The 16,036-nt window shown below is 35.8% G+C and overlaps 1 protein-coding gene across 2 annotated transcripts in view; it reads left to right on the top strand.

The window, feature by feature from the left end:
• Positions 1–14,797, top strand: part of IBTK (inhibitor of Bruton agammaglobulinemia tyrosine kinase) — a 92,026-nt gene extending 77,229 nt beyond the window's left edge. For both annotated transcript variants that reach the window (XM_011964764.1, XM_011964766.1), the window contains exons 26-29: positions 2,037–2,186; positions 12,171–12,242; positions 13,088–13,220; positions 14,020–14,797. In XM_011964764.1, the coding sequence (XP_011820154.1) occupies positions 2,037–2,186; positions 12,171–12,242; positions 13,088–13,220; positions 14,020–14,151 (487 nt within the window). In that variant the 3' untranslated portion in view covers positions 14,152–14,797. The remainder of the gene's footprint in view (positions 1–2,036; positions 2,187–12,170; positions 12,243–13,087; positions 13,221–14,019) is intronic.
• The last annotated feature ends 1,239 nt before the right edge of the window (positions 14,798–16,036 follow it).

Here is a 16,036-nt window from a genome sequence, read left to right as displayed (position 1 = left end):
TATCACACGGTCTTAGTTCATTTTGTGCTGCTGTAACAGAGCGGGTAATTTATAATGAACAGATATTTATTGGCTCACAGTTCTAGAGGCTGGGATGTCCAATATAAAGGTGCTGGCATCTGGCGGAAGCCTTGTTGCTACTTCATAGCATAGTGGAAGGCATATGCCAGCAGGGTGAGAGAGCACAAAAAGGGTTGACCACTCTCAGTGATAATGGCATTAGTCGGTTTGTGAGGCACCCTCATAACTTAAACACCTCTTAAAGGTGTCATCTCACAATACAAGCACCGTGACATTTACATTTCAACATGAGTTTTTGGAGGAAATACATTCAGGCCTAGCATATACTATCCTGATTACCGTAATTGGTTTTGTCTTCTTCCAACTTTGTATTTTTTTTTAAAGAATGCTTTGGCTAATCTGGGATTTTTTATTCTCATATAAATTTTGGAATCAGTTTGTCAATTTTTGCAGTTAAAAAACCTGGTGAGATTAATTCAATTTTTAAAATAGCTATAGTCTATATAGATTTTCTGTTATTTTCAGTAATTTGGTTTTTTAAAAATGGTATTTGTCTATTCCATGTAAATTGTCAAATTTATTTGTGTTAAGTTGTTTATAACATTTCTATCTTTTTTTTTTTCTGTTTTGTTTTTCATTTTTTGAGACAGAGTCTTGCTCTATCACCCAGCCTGGAATGCAGTGGCTCAGTCTCAGTTCACTGCAACCTCTGCCTCCCAGGTTCAAACGATTCTCATGCCTCAGCCTCCTGAGTAGCTGGGATTACAGGTGTGCGCCACCATGCCCAGCTAATTTTTGTGTTTTTAGTAGAGACAGAGTTTCACCATTTGGCCAGGCTGGTCTCAAACTCCTGGGCTCGAGCGATCCACCTGCCTTGGCCTCCCAAAGTGTTGGGATTACAGGTGTGAGCCACTGTACCCGGCTCTATAAGATTTCTTTATTACCCTTTTAATTTCTGTAATTATTTATTGCTTCCTAACAGATTATGCTTGAACAACATCTTAAAACAACCAACGTTTATTATCATAATTCCTTTGGGTCAGGAATCTCAGCTGAGTGCCTCTGACTCAGGATCTTCCACAGTGCTGCAGTCAAGGTTTGGCCAGGGCTATAGTCATTTCAAGGCATGACTTGAAGAGGACCTACCTTCAAGATTACTCACATAGATATAGAATTCTGGATTGACATTCTTTACCTCTTTCATCATATTAAAGATTCCCTTCCATCGTCTTTTGGGTTTCATTGTTTCAAATAACAAGCTACTCATTTTCATTCTGTGTTGCGTTTCTCTGGCTGCTTTCAAGATTTTCTATTTAGCTTTGGACATTTCAGCTGTTTATTTATTATGTGCCTAAGTATGGTTTTCTTTGTTTTATCTTTTTTCGGGTTTGCCAAAATTCTAGAGTCTTTAAATTTATATCTTCTACCAAATTTGGGGAAATTTTGGCCATTGTTTCTTTTTCTCTGCCATATCTCTCTCCTTTATTTCTGGGACTTCAGTTACACATATGGCAGACCTTTTGATTTTATCTTGTAATTCATTATGGGATAATTTTCTTCAACTTCTCTTTTTTGTTTTTCAGATTCAAAAATTTCTTTTGGTTTATCTTCAAGTTTACCAACTCTTCAATCTATACAGTGAATTTTAAAAAATATATTAAAAATTCTTGAATTTTCGTTTTGTTCTTTTTTTAATAGCTTCTTTTGCTGAGCTTACCTATTTTTAATGAACTTTTGTTGTCATTATCTGATGCATAATTATAATATCTATTTTAATATTATTGCTGAGTTTAACATCTAAGTTATCTCTAGACTTGGTCTTCATTGATTGCTTTTTCTTATGGAATAGTTTTGGATATTTCACAATTGGCATCAAGAATCCAACATCACACTGAAAACTGTAATTGTATATTGTAAAATTTTTAGTATACATTCTCTTATTGTTCTCTTATGACTTCCAGCAATGCCCTTTTACAAAATGGATGTTTTAACATGATCTTTGCTTTCTTTTGCAGGGCATCTTCTCTACATTCAGTTTCATCCAAGTCATTCCGGGATTTCTTACTAGAAGAAAAAAAGTCTGTTACTAGCCATAGTTCAGGCGATCATGTCAAAAAAGTTTCTTTTAAAGGAATTGAAAATTCTCAGGCACCAAAAATTGTCAGGTAATAAAACATACTTAAACTAATACAGTTTCTACCTTAAAATAGTCTGTGATGGTTTTATGTTCTGAAATAATATTTAAAACTTTATGAGGCAGATTTTTTTGTACACTCTTTTACATTCAGAATTAAAATTAGCATGTGTAAATTCCTTCCCTACTTAAAAAAATTGAAACAGTTATTGAGATATAATTGACTTAAAATCAATTGCATCTATTTAAAGTACACATTCTGTAGTTTCAGCATATATATACACCTATGACACCACTACAACATTCAAAATAGTGAACATAAGCATCATTTTCAGATGTTTTGTCATGACCCTTTGTAATCCCTTCCTCTCTTCCTTCTGTTTCCCCCTCCCAAGCAGCTACTAATCTGCCAATACAGACTGGCTTGTACATTTTAGAGGTTTATATCAGCAGGGTCGTGCAGTATGTACCCGTAGTAAAAAGTCTTCTTTTACTCAGCATAATTATTTTGAGATTTATTCATGCTGTTATGGGTATCCATTGATTCTGTTTCATCGCTGAATAGTATTTCATTGTAGGGGCATACCACATACAATGTGTTTATCTGTGCATCTGTTGATGAACCTTTGGGTATTTGCAGTTTTTTCTCTAACTATTTTTTAATTTTAATTTTCATGAAAGTAGAGATGGGGCTCTCATTATGTTGCCCAGGCTGGTCTCAAACTTCTGGCCTCAAGCAGTTCTCCCACCTCAGCCTTCCAAAGTGCTAGGATTACAGGCATGAGCTGCCACACCTGGCCTAGCTATTTTTAATACTGCTTTAGAAAGTCCAGTGTATTTTAAAGAAAAAAGTTTCATATTTTAAATGCCTACATGAAGCATCAAAATCTATAATTTAAAAGCAGTATTTTCAGTGAGCTGTGATCGAACCACTGCACTCCAGCATGGGTGACAGAGTGAGACCTGGTCTCAAACAAACAAAACAAAATAAGTAAGGTATGTTATGTCCAATTCAAGTGCATCAAACAGATAATATAAACTTTTCTGACTGAAGCACGGAATGGAGATTGGGGAGTTACACTAGTTTAATGTCACTTTACCTGCCCTAAGGAACTATCAGAGTCTTCTGACAACAGTGTTTGGAAACTCCTGATTTAGATTAAATGTTTAGGCGTATTTTCACTGTTAGTATTGTGACTGTCTTCTTTTTTACAGATATTTACTTTTAGGAGGAAAGTTCTTGAGCCTTAAAATATCTGAAGTCATCTCCCTAACTTGTCTAATACTTCTAGCATTAAAATACTATTTTAAAATAAAAATCTTAGGCTGAGTTCGGTGGCTTAATGCCTGTAATCCTAGCACTTTGGGAGGCCGAGGTGGGCAGATCACTTCAGTCCAGGAGTTTGAGACCAGCCTAGCAACATGATGAAACCCTGTCTCTACAAAAAATAGCAAGAAAAATAAATTAGCTCGGCTTGGTGGCATGTGCCCATAGTCCCATCTATTCAGGAGGCTGGGTTGGGAGGATTGCTTGAGCCTGGGAGGTAAAGGCTGCAGTTAGCCTTGATTGTGCCACTGCACTCCAGCCTGAGCAACAGAGGGAGACCCCATCTCAAAAACAAACAAACAAAACAAAACAAAACCAAACCTTAAATGGAATACTAACACATGAAGCAGATTAAATCTTTTTGCATATTAATTTATACAATTATAATTATGATAGGCTTATAAATATAAAACTAGGTACATAGTCTTCAAATTGGCTATCAAACATTTATTGATTATGAACTTTGTATCAGACATTATGCTAAGTACTAGAGTTACAGTGGTGAACAAATTAGCCCCTGCCTATATAGAACTATGCTCCTTTCTTGTTTTGCCATAGAAAAGTTCTCTCTCTTATCTTAGGCCAATACCTGTGCTTTTATCTTAATGCTTCCCACTTCAGAAGCCTGAAAACTATTAATTATCCCTTTCCTTTCTTGTGTAAGAGTCAACCTTTTCCTTTTAACTAGATTTTTCCCCTCTGGTTTTGAATGTGCTTAGGTCTCTCATGTGGTCTGGGCACACTTTCTTCTATCAGTTGTCCTGTCATTACCAATTCTCCATCTCCTTCACAGCCAGATTTCTCAAAAGAGTTGTCACCTCCCACTCAGTCCGTAATTCATTCTGTCTCCCAGCCCCATTACTAATATCTCTTGCCCGTATGTATCATCTGGGCTTTAGACTTAATTATCTCTTACTGACCCTACCATTCTATCTGCATGTTCAGAAACACCGCAAACTTCGTGTCCAAAACGAAACTTAATGTTTTCCTCATACCCCTCTCATAAAACCAAAATCAAACAAAAATATAGAAAAACATAGCATAGCCTATTCTTTCGGAATTTTCTTCCTCAGTAAATAGGAAGAATTTGTGTCTTTGGCACTTCCATTTTCTTCACAAGTATTCAGTCTACTGTTAGAGCATTCCAGTTTTATCTCTTAAATACTTCTCAAATCCATATACTAAATTTTATCTCCAGTGCTATCACCTCTGATTCAGTTTACTGTGATACTTCACCGGGGCCACCAGAGTTGCCCTACTGACTGGTCTTGCCTTTCTTTCCTCCAATATATTAAGCCAGTGTGTTCTTTTTTAAAATTTGGGGTTTACTGCTTTTAAGAAAAAAGCTATAGCATTCTGAATATGGCCTTCAAGGCCTACATAGTCTGGCTCCTGCCTACTGTCTTTAACTTGATTTTGTAACCTGATCTCTGTGTTCTAGTCATCTTGGCCTTCTCTTAGTTCTCAAATGCACTTTCCGTCTTTCTACCTCCTTACCCTTTGACAGACTGACTCTGACTCTTCTTTCAATATCTATTCAGTTATATTCTTTGGAGAAGTCTGACTTACTGGGGCAGTTTACTATCGTATGTTCTCATGGCACTTTTTTATTGTACGTTTATTAGTGTGATTCTTTAATATTTGTCTACTCTAAGTATTTTCATGTCTGTATGTTTAATTATATGTTCAATGAGAGCAAGGAGGTTTGTCATTGCTCATCATTTTACTACCAGTGTTCAGACTGGCTCCTGGCATGTAGTAGGTGCTCCGTGAGTCTGGTGAATGACTGAATGAGTAAATTAATTAAAATTGTTACCCTGTTTGAAGTAACATTTGTTTCTAATGTAGTGATTTGTATTGCATGTCTTAGATATATCAATTTAAAGGTTTGAAAATTAAGATAATTTTTGTATTTTTATATTTTAAATATTAATATTCATTGAAACTTTAAAAAAATGTCTTTAGATATATAACGATTTGTCATGGAACTTAAAATTTGGATCTGTGGTTTCATAGTTGATCACTAGAGTGTGCTATATCCTAGCACTTTGGGAGGCCGAGGTGGGCAGATCACTTCAGTCCAGGAGTTCAAGACCAGCCTGGCCAACTTAGTAAAACTCCTACAAAAATTAGCTCGGCTTGGTGGCATGTGCCCATAGTCCCATCTATTCAGGAGGCTGGGTTGGGAGGATTGCTTGAGCCTGGGAGGTAAAGGCTGCAGTTAGCCTTGATTGTGCCACTGCACTCCAGCCTGAGCAACAGAGGGAGACCCCATCTCAAAAACAAACAAACAAAACAAAACAAAACCAAACCTTAAATGGAATACTAACACATGAAGCAGATTAAATCTTTTTGCATATTAATTTATACAATTATAATTATGATAGGCTTATAAATATAAAACTAGGTACATAGTCTTCAAATTGGCTATCAAACATTTATTGATTATGAACTTTGTATCAGACATTATGCTAAGTACTAGAGTTACAGTGGTGAACAAATTAGCCCCTGCCTATATAGAACTATGCTCCTTTCTTGTTTTGCCATAGAAAAGTTCTCTCTCTTATCTTAGGCCAATACCTGTGCTTTTATCTTAATGCTTCCCACTTCAGAAGCCTGAAAACTATTAATTATCCCTTTCCTTTCTTGTGTAAGAGTCAACCTTTTCCTTTTAACTAGATTTTTCCCCTCTGGTTTTGAATGTGCTTAGGTCTCTCATGTGGTCTGGGCACACTTTCTTCTATCAGTTGTCCTGTCATTACCAATTCTCCATCTCCTTCACAGCCAGATTTCTCAAAAGAGTTGTCACCTCCCACTCAGTCCGTAATTCATTCTGTCTCCCAGCCCCATTACTAATATCTCTTGCCCGTATGTATCATCTGGGCTTTAGACTTAATTATCTCTTACTGACCCTACCATTCTATCTGCATGTTCAGAAACACCGCAAACTTCGTGTCCAAAACGAAACTTAATGTTTTCCTCATACCCCTCTCATAAAACCAAAATCAAACAAAAATATAGAAAAACATAGCATAGCCTATTCTTTCGGAATTTTCTTCCTCAGTAAATAGGAAGAATTTGTGTCTTTGGCACTTCCATTTTCTTCACAAGTATTCAGTCTACTGTTAGAGCATTCCAGTTTTATCTCTTAAATACTTCTCAAATCCATATACTAAATTTTATCTCCAGTGCTATCACCTCTGATTCAGTTTACTGTGATACTTCACCGGGGCCACCAGAGTTGCCCTACTGACTGGTCTTGCCTTTCTTTCCTCCAATATATTAAGCCAGTGTGTTCTTTTTTAAAATTTGGGGTTTACTGCTTTTAAGAAAAAAGCTATAGCATTCTGAATATGGCCTTCAAGGCCTACATAGTCTGGCTCCTGCCTACTGTCTTTAACTTGATTTTGTAACCTGATCTCTGTGTTCTAGTCATCTTGGCCTTCTCTTAGTTCTCAAATGCACTTTCCGTCTTTCTACCTCCTTACCCTTTGACAGACTGACTCTGACTCTTCTTTCAATATCTATTCAGTTATATTCTTTGGAGAAGTCTGACTTACTGGGGCAGTTTACTATCGTATGTTCTCATGGCACTTTTTTATTGTACGTTTATTAGTGTGATTCTTTAATATTTGTCTACTCTAAGTATTTTCATGTCTGTATGTTTAATTATATGTTCAATGAGAGCAAGGAGGTTTGTCATTGCTCATCATTTTACTACCAGTGTTCAGACTGGCTCCTGGCATGTAGTAGGTGCTCCGTGAGTCTGGTGAATGACTGAATGAGTAAATTAATTAAAATTGTTACCCTGTTTGAAGTAACATTTGTTTCTAATGTAGTGATTTGTATTGCATGTCTTAGATATATCAATTTAAAGGTTTGAAAATTAAGATAATTTTTGTATTTTTATATTTTAAATATTAATATTCATTGAAACTTTAAAAAAAATGTCTTTAGATATATAACGATTTGTCATGGAACTTAAAATTTGGATCTGTGGTTTCATAGTTGATCACTAGAGTGTGCTATAACATCAGGGCTCTTTATAAGTGTGCCCTGTTATACTGCTTTGGAAGTTTGACTTAATGGAGTTTATGACAGTATGACATATCCATAGCTTCAGTATTTTTGGTATGGGAGTTAATGTTTTAAATAATTGTGGCTATCACTGATAGTGGTTCTGAGAAAGAAAACATATAGCTTTGAGTTTCAGGGTTTTTTTCTATCATAGAAAACATAATAAGTATGCTTTTTTAAAAAGGAAATATAAAACATTACAGACAAACTAAAATATTCATTAATTTGCAAATTATGGGCTACCTGGTACTGGCCTCTGTTGGGTATATATAAAAGTAGAATGTATAGGCGCAGCCTTTCATGTGTCTGAAACCTAGTTGATAAATATTAATGTACATACATGGACGTTAAATGACAGAATAAGAATGAAATTACGATACAAGGTCCAGGCGCTGTAGCTCACGCCTGTAATCTCAGCACTTTGGGAGGCCGAGGCAGGTGGATCACCTGAGGTCGGGAGTTCAAGACCAGCCTGACCAACATGGAGAAACCCCATCTCTACTAAAAATACAAAATTAGCCAGGCCTGGGGTGGCACATGCCTGTAATCCCAGCTGCTTGGGAGGCTGAGGCAGGAAAATTGCTCGAACCCAGGAGTCAGAGGCGGAGGTTGCGGTGACCCGAGATTGCGCCATTGCACTCCAGCCTGGGCAACAAGAGCGAAACTCCATCTCAAAATAATAATAATAATAATAAAAAAAAAAAGCCAGGCATAGTGGTGCATGTCTGTAATTCCAGCTACTAGGGAGGCTGAGGCAGGAGAATTGCTTGAACTGGGAGGTGGAAGTTGCAGTGAGCCAGGATCATGCCACCATACTCCAGCCTGAGCAACAGAGTGAGACTCTGTCTCCAAAAATAACAGCAGCAACAACAAAAAAAAAAAAAAGAAAAAAGAAAAAAATTACGATACAATATAGAAGTATTAAAGAGATTACAAAATGATGAAGTACCAAATGAGTGGTTCTGAGAAGGAAAACCGAGCATGGGCTGGTGTCAGGAAGACTTCATTGCAGAAGAGCTTGAGCTGTGTTAGTTCATAAGCACTTTTTATATTCATTTCTAAATATTATTATATTTATAAGCATGTGAATAATATTAGAAAAAAAGAGATCACTTAATTCTTGATCCCTTTCATTGTCATAAGCTTTTGAATACAGGATGGGATTTTTAAAAGAAGAAGTAAGAGAAGATGGGGCAGTATAAACAGGAAATCGTAGGAGTTAAGAAGATAGGAATGCTTATGGTCCTTTGGGGAGTTAGGGTGCCAGGGGTTGGGGACTTATCTCAGGAAATTCCACAAATTATACATTCTTGTTTAAGTTGTAGAAAATTTAGTTTTTTCCAAGATTAGGGCAAGAATGACAATGTTATTTGAGGGTGTTAACATCTAAAAGTGAGCAATTTGTACAATTTTTATTTGTTTATTGTTGCTTAGGTATTCTTTTTCATTTCATGTGCTTTTATTTCCTATTTTCCTTTCACTGAAATGTCCCCTTACGTAATTCTGGAAAGAAAATGTAAGCTGTGTTTCTTTTTTTTTTCTCGAGACGGAGTCTTGCTCTTGTCGCCCAGGCTAGAGTGCAAGGGTGTGATCTCTACTCACTGCAACCTCTGCCTCCAGGTTCAAGTGATTCTCCTGCCTCAACCACCCCAGTAGCTACAACTACAGGCGCCTGCCACTGCGCCCGGCTGATGTTTGTATTTTTAATAGAGATAGGGTTTCACCATGTTGGTCAGACTAGTCTCGAACTCCTGACCTCAGGTGATCTGCCCACCTCAGCCTCCCAAAGTGCTGGGATTACAGGTGTGAGCCACTGCACCCAGCTGAGTTTGTTTCTAATTAGTAAGAAAAACTACTTGTAAGGCAAAAATTATTCTATGATTATATCAGCTCTAATCTTATATAAAAATCTTTCTAATTAAGCTAGTACAATTTTTTTTAAGGCCAACTGAGCAAAGAATAATTTAGTTTCTTTAAAGTGTAAATGTAACAATATTAATGTTTTTTGGTTTGAACAAAAATCTTTTTTTTTTTGAGACGGAGTTTTGTTCTTGTTGCCCAGACTGGAGTGCAATGGCGTGATCTCGGCTCACCGCAACCTCTGCCTTCTGGGTTCAAGCGATTCTCCTGCCTCCACTTCCTGAGTAGCTGGGATTACAGGCATGCGCCACCAAGCCCAGCTAATTTTGTATTTTTAGTAGAGATGGAGTTTCTCCATGATGGTCAGGCTGGTCTCAAACTCCCTACCCCAGGTGATCCTCCTGCCTTGGCCTCCCAAAGTGCTGGGATTACAGGCATGAGCCACCGCGCCCGGCCTGAACAAAAATCTTTTAAGGAAAATGTCAGTTAACCTTTTTATGTTACTGTTTATTTTCAGAAGGCTAAATTTTATACAAATTGTCTCTTGAGATATCTACTTTTATGTTGCTAATGTCGAAAACTCAATAATGCTATATTTATTATTTGAAAGTGTAGAATGTTTTTGATATTTGTTTAATCATAGCTCTATTTTATTTGACAAATTTGGTTCATTTTAAGACATTTAAGACACACTACACGTTGTTTGGATAAATTTGTAATTAATGAAATTATCCACTGAAAAATCAGTGGAAAAAGTTATGGAATTGTAGTCTTAGGAAACATATTTGAGATTCAGTATAACATTATACAGCTCTTTCTGAATCTTTCTGTATCTCAGTTTCATCATATGGAAATGAGAGCAGTAATACCATTCAGGTTTACTACAGGGCTTATATCAGTTTGTAATTCAGTAGCTATATCTCTAAGAAAAGTTATCAGTAATTTAAAGCAATAAAGAACCTAAAAACCTCTGCTTTTCATTATTGTATACTAAAAAAATCCTTTGAATTTCTGTTTCAGTCATTAATTTTCTAATTAATTTTTCATAAACAAGTATTTCCAAGTATTCTGCTGGACACTGAGATACAAAGATGAATGAAGCAGTCCTGCTCCTCAAGAGACTAGTCTAGCAATTAAGGTTGACATGTAAACGATAATAACAGTGTGTGATGCTTTATCATAATGATTGAAGTTTTGTAGGAGGAGAGAGAAAATGACATTTGAGCCAACAGTATAACAATGAGAAGACATTTGAAGTGGAATGTATTCCAGAATAAGGGGGATAGTAGAAATAAAGGCAGCTGTGTGATCATGGAAAAGACACTGTACTCTAAATCAAAAAGACCAGGTTTTTGTTATCTCTCTGCTACTTATCTAATTTGTGAATCAGACAAATTATTTAATATTCTTTGAGTTTGTTTTTTCATCTCTATAATGGGTTAATATATGCTTTCTTCACAGGGTATTGCAAAGATTAAATGGGATAATACACATGAAGTACTTAGCCGCTTAGTAAATTTGTTTGTCCACACATCAGGGCTTAACATTTTAGCTTTCAGTGCATTTTGTACTCTGGCCCTACTGTTTCTTTTAAACTTTATTTCTCTTTAAGTTTCTTCCTTGCCCTGAATTCAGACATTCTTTGCTTATTGAAGAGAACAGCCTGCCTTTACTTAAAGCACTGAAATCTTTTATAGGTCTATGTATTTGTACAACCAAAATTCTTTTTAATTGTCCCTCTCCTCAGCTTTAATGTCATTTCCTTAGTGAAGCCATCAGTGTATGCCATCTTCCATATTTTAGTTTTTCTCCTGTGCATCCATAGTACTGTATACATTGTTTTATCATTGTTTAAGTATATTTTTAAATCTTTCCCATCAGAATTTTTTGAGGGGAGAAGATTGGGTTTTAATCAGCTTGATTTTCAGCACCTACAATAATCCTGACATGCTCAATAAATGTGTGTAAATGAGTCATGAAGTCAATATTTTAGGTCCTGTTAATTTACTCTCTGACTTTGTGTTGTTAAACCTGTCTAGTCCTCAGTTTGCTCATTGCTGAAAGAGAGCATTGGAGTGATCTAGATAAGCTCTAGATCTAATTTCTAACTGTAAAATTCCACAATTAGCTCATCTGCATTATACCTTTTTAAGTTTTTCTCCGTACTGGAATGCTTCTTATTGCTTTCATCATATACCTCTTTTTTATTATCTTCTCAAGTTCATTCTTCTCCATGAGGCCCTCTCAAATGATTAAATATTGTGATTTGTATAGTTCTTATAGCCAGTATAACTCAATTTGTTATACTGTCTTAAATTCTGTTCTGTTATTTTATATGTCATTTTGTATGTTGTTTCCTCAACTGGCTTGTGAATTCTTAGAAGGTAAAGATCATATTTTGTATTTCTGTCCTATCTGTAATTCTTTGCTCATAAAGTATATTAGTTCCTCACAAAATTTGGCTGTTAATTATCTGATTTAGAGATTATTGGTTTATCTGGTATATATATAATATTATTAGAAATAGGCTATTTCTTGCAATATCTTTCTCTATGATATTTTATACAGAAGGTTTTATAAATATATATAGATTATTTTGTTTACTTATAATTTTAAAGGTAAGCTTGACTGCACTTATTTAATTTGCCTCTGGAGTCGGGAGTTTACAGTTTTTCCTCTGTATATATTAATAAGCAGTTTGACTAATATTACTAGAAGCTTTAATCTTTAATTTTGGCATTTGTTTTGCAGATGCTCTACCCATGGTGCCCCAGGACCAGAAGGCAACCATATTTCAGATTTACCACTTCTAGACAGTCCCAAGTAAGGTTAATTGATAAGTTATGGGCCTCCAAAGCTAAGTTGCTGCTTAGCATTGAAAACATTAAGGCCGAGTGCAGTGGCTCACACCTATAATCCCAGCACTTTAGGAGACTGAGGCGGGTGGATCATCTGAGGTCAGGAGTTCAAGACCAGCCTGGCCAACATGGTGAAACCCTGTCTCTACTAAAAATACAAAACTTAGCTGGGCATGGTGGCGCACGCCTGTGATCCCAGCTACTCATGAGGCTAGGGCAGGAGAATCGCTTGAACCTGGGAGGCAGAGGTTGCAGTGAGCCAAGATCATGCCATTGCACTCCAGCCTGGGTGACACAGTGAGACTCCGTCTCAAAAAAAAAAAAGAGAATAAGAGAATGTTAAGAAATTGGGAATAGTATGGTGTTGAGTTGAATGTATTACTTGAATCCTCTCTGTACTGTAGTTGGAGTTACCTTTCTGTTCAGTTATGTGGTTTCTGCTCCCTCCCCATTTCCTGGTACTTTCCAAAATCTTCTCTCTAACACTGGTCCAAATAAAACGTTAGTTCTCCTGTTTTTCTGTTTCTCACCTCATCATTCTGTAATCTTTGTGAAAGCTTCCAGGTTCGCTCATTGTAGGTCACTGGAAAAAATTGTAGCATTGCTAAAGAGTATTTCAGAGAAAATTTTGCAGGCAAAAATTTAGGAAGATGAGTGAAACTCATCATTCTGTAATCTGCGAAAGCTTCCAGGTTCGCTCATTGTAGATCACTGGAAAAAATTGTAGCATTGCTAAAGAGTATTTCAGAGAAAATTTTGCGTGCAAAAATTTAGGAAGATGAGTGAAACTCATTATTATTATTCTTTCAGTCCCTGGCTATCTTCTTCAGTGACTGCTCCATCCATGGTAGCCCCAGTCACTTTTGCATCTATTGTAGAAGAAGAACTACAACAGGAAGCAGCTCTTATTAGAAGTCGAGAAAAACCCTTGGCTCTGATTCAGGTAAATAACACACTTAGTAGGGTTTAATTTAGAGAACAACTATATTTCCTACTTAGGTTTTAAGAAAATCATGTTTGTTTGCTTTGAAAAGGTGCCTGTATCTATGAAATTAAAATGTAAATGCCAGGTAAAATTGAACTGAGGCATCTAGCAGTGTATGTATTAGTTGTAGATATTCAGGACAATTAATTTATGACTAATAAATTATGATAAAGCTTATATTTTTGCTTTGGTGATACTTTGGATTATTTGTTTTTAAAAATGACCAGTAGAGAATTTGGCAGTATTCTCTACTGCTACACTTGGCTTCTGTATCAGTAAGAATTCTGAGATTGTAAGCAACAGAAGCCTACTCTGGCTAACTTAAGGAAAACATAATTTATTTGAGGGCAATTAAGATTCCATAGACTTAGCTGAAAGACCAGACAGCCAGGCTTGGAAACAGAAAAGACCCATAGTAGCACTGGAAAGCTCAGAAGCAAGATTTAGACGACTTGTACGATAGCAGAAAGTATCTCACAGAATAAAGCTATTGGAATGAATGAATTTCAGCAATCATTTTCAGTTTCTTTTTCCTTCTGCTCAAGATTCAAATTCAAGAGCCCATGGGTATCTCATGATTCTACCTCAGGCCCCAAGCTTTCTCCTTGCCACAGAGATAGCAGGATACTTGATTTAATTTCACTGTATTGTGTCCATGGAAAGTGGTAGTACCTCAAAAGGAAATTGGAAGGCAAATACATCCTGCTTAGTTTATAATTAAAAGAGTAAAAAGTCTTCTTTCCCTTCTTCCTTTCAGATTGAGGAGCATGCCATACAAGATTTATTGGTTTTCTATGAGGCATTTGGCAACCCTGAAGAGTTTGTCATTGTTGAAAGGACACCACAGGGACCACTGGCAGTACCTATGTGGAATAAGCATGGATGCTAGTTCACCGTGGAGTTGAGATGCATTTTTCCTAATTATGAGTTTGTTCATATAAAGAAAAGCTGTGGAAAAGAGTCTTAGAGATTTTATAATATCATTCTAAATAGATTAAGAAAGGATATAATTTCTTTACTGCAGTTAAATCATATAATGTTTGTATGATTAAAAATAAATTTCTGAGAATTGTGATTTTAGTAACTTTATATAAAATGTGTGAGACAAAAACTTATTAAGGTTAAGTAGAATTGTTTCTTCTGAATAATCTAACAAAGGAAAATATAAGTGATTGCATCATAAGATATAAGGGGAGTGAAGTATTAAAAATAACTTTTTTGTTTGAGAACTTGAGAATTTAGAAGATTTTGCCAATTATGTGTTGTTGCTTGACTTTTTAAGTATGGCATTGATGAATTTAAAGTAGGAGCATCAGTTATTACTTCTGATTCGTTAATGGCCAGAATTTTGTGTTTGGTCTAATAGTTGTGTCAACATTCTTGTTGCTTTTTAAAAATCAGGCTATGCCTGTGGTCCATGTCTATTCAAAGCTTGGCCTGCACAAATGCCGTATTTCTGTTTGGACCACATATTCTCCATTTTGCATTAAGCAGTAGAGTACAGTGGAAAGGCAATAAGAATACTGATTATTCTGGGAAAAAAAAAAAAGATTTGGAATCATTGTGGGTTATTTATTTTTAGTGGGATGGAGGATCTTAGAAACACCTAGTTGTGAGAGAATCAATTTCTGAAAGTATTAAAATTTCTGAAAATAAATGCTTAATTACACATACAGGAATTAAACAGTTTGGAAGAGGGTTGGACTGTCATTACCTTTATAATACTGTATAATCAGAAGTTCTCTGAACCTCAGTTATACATCTGGACATAAAAATTGTTTTCTTTATAGGATGTTGTTTGGTTTGTTTCTGAGTGTTTAAATTTTTGAAAAACAAATGTTAAATTTGTGCTTCAGTACCTAGATAAATTGGAAAGGTTAATGTTCTAGTTTCTGGAAGATAAGTCTGGAAGATACATAAGCAATTCACTGCTATAATTTAGTTGATGTAAAATGGCGGAAACTGACTCAATATTTCAGGTTTAGCTCTACCCAAAAGCAGCAGACATGTAAGCAGATGTGCAATAAAAAATGATCTTGATCCATTTCACTAATGTGTGCTTCACATTTTTTACCATATTGACATTTATTATGGAAAGAGTTAATATTTTTTCTGATGTGCTACACTAATAGCCAGTACATGGTTAAGTTGATGCTGCATTTATTCTAAGACAGATTTAAAAAGGCAGTTTTCTAAATATGATGTTGTGAATTTTTATGTGTGTTTGAGTAAATTGAGAAATGAATTTTATAAATGTTTTATCGTTGTTGCTGTAAAGAAGCCTTTGAAGTAATTGATTTCATTTGAAACTTTGATTCTGCTGTATATATTGACATCTTTAATATTTACAGATGCTATAAAGTGATGATTTTCTTGCTGTCTTCCATGCTGCCTGGGAAGCAGTCTTGGGGGTCTTTGTTGGATGGGGTGTGAAAGAGGGGCATGAACTGAACCGAGTCTGTGAGGCTTTAGGCCGTTACAAACCACAACCAGAGCAGTTGCACTTCATGGTCTGTATTATGTAGTGAGGTATTGTATATAATTTTATTGGGAAAAAAGGAGTCCTTTTGCTAGTAAAGTTAAAGAGAAACACTGACATAAACTGTATTTCTTCATAAATAATTCCATGAAGGTAGCTGTCTGACACATTGCTGTCAAAAAGCCCAGGAAAGTGATAGGGGTTTTCTTTCTCCCCTAACAAAATAACATTATTCTGCTACAGTATTCATCTCTAATTCCATAACCTCAAAAATACTTGATATAATTGAAGAAAT

Source organism: Mandrillus leucophaeus, unplaced genomic scaffold (assembly GCF_000951045.1).
Source record: "Mandrillus leucophaeus isolate KB7577 unplaced genomic scaffold, Mleu.le_1.0 Scaffold704, whole genome shotgun sequence".
Lineage (NCBI taxonomy): Eukaryota > Metazoa > Chordata > Mammalia > Primates > Cercopithecidae > Mandrillus > Mandrillus leucophaeus.
This window is presented reverse-complemented; position numbering and strand designations above follow the sequence as displayed.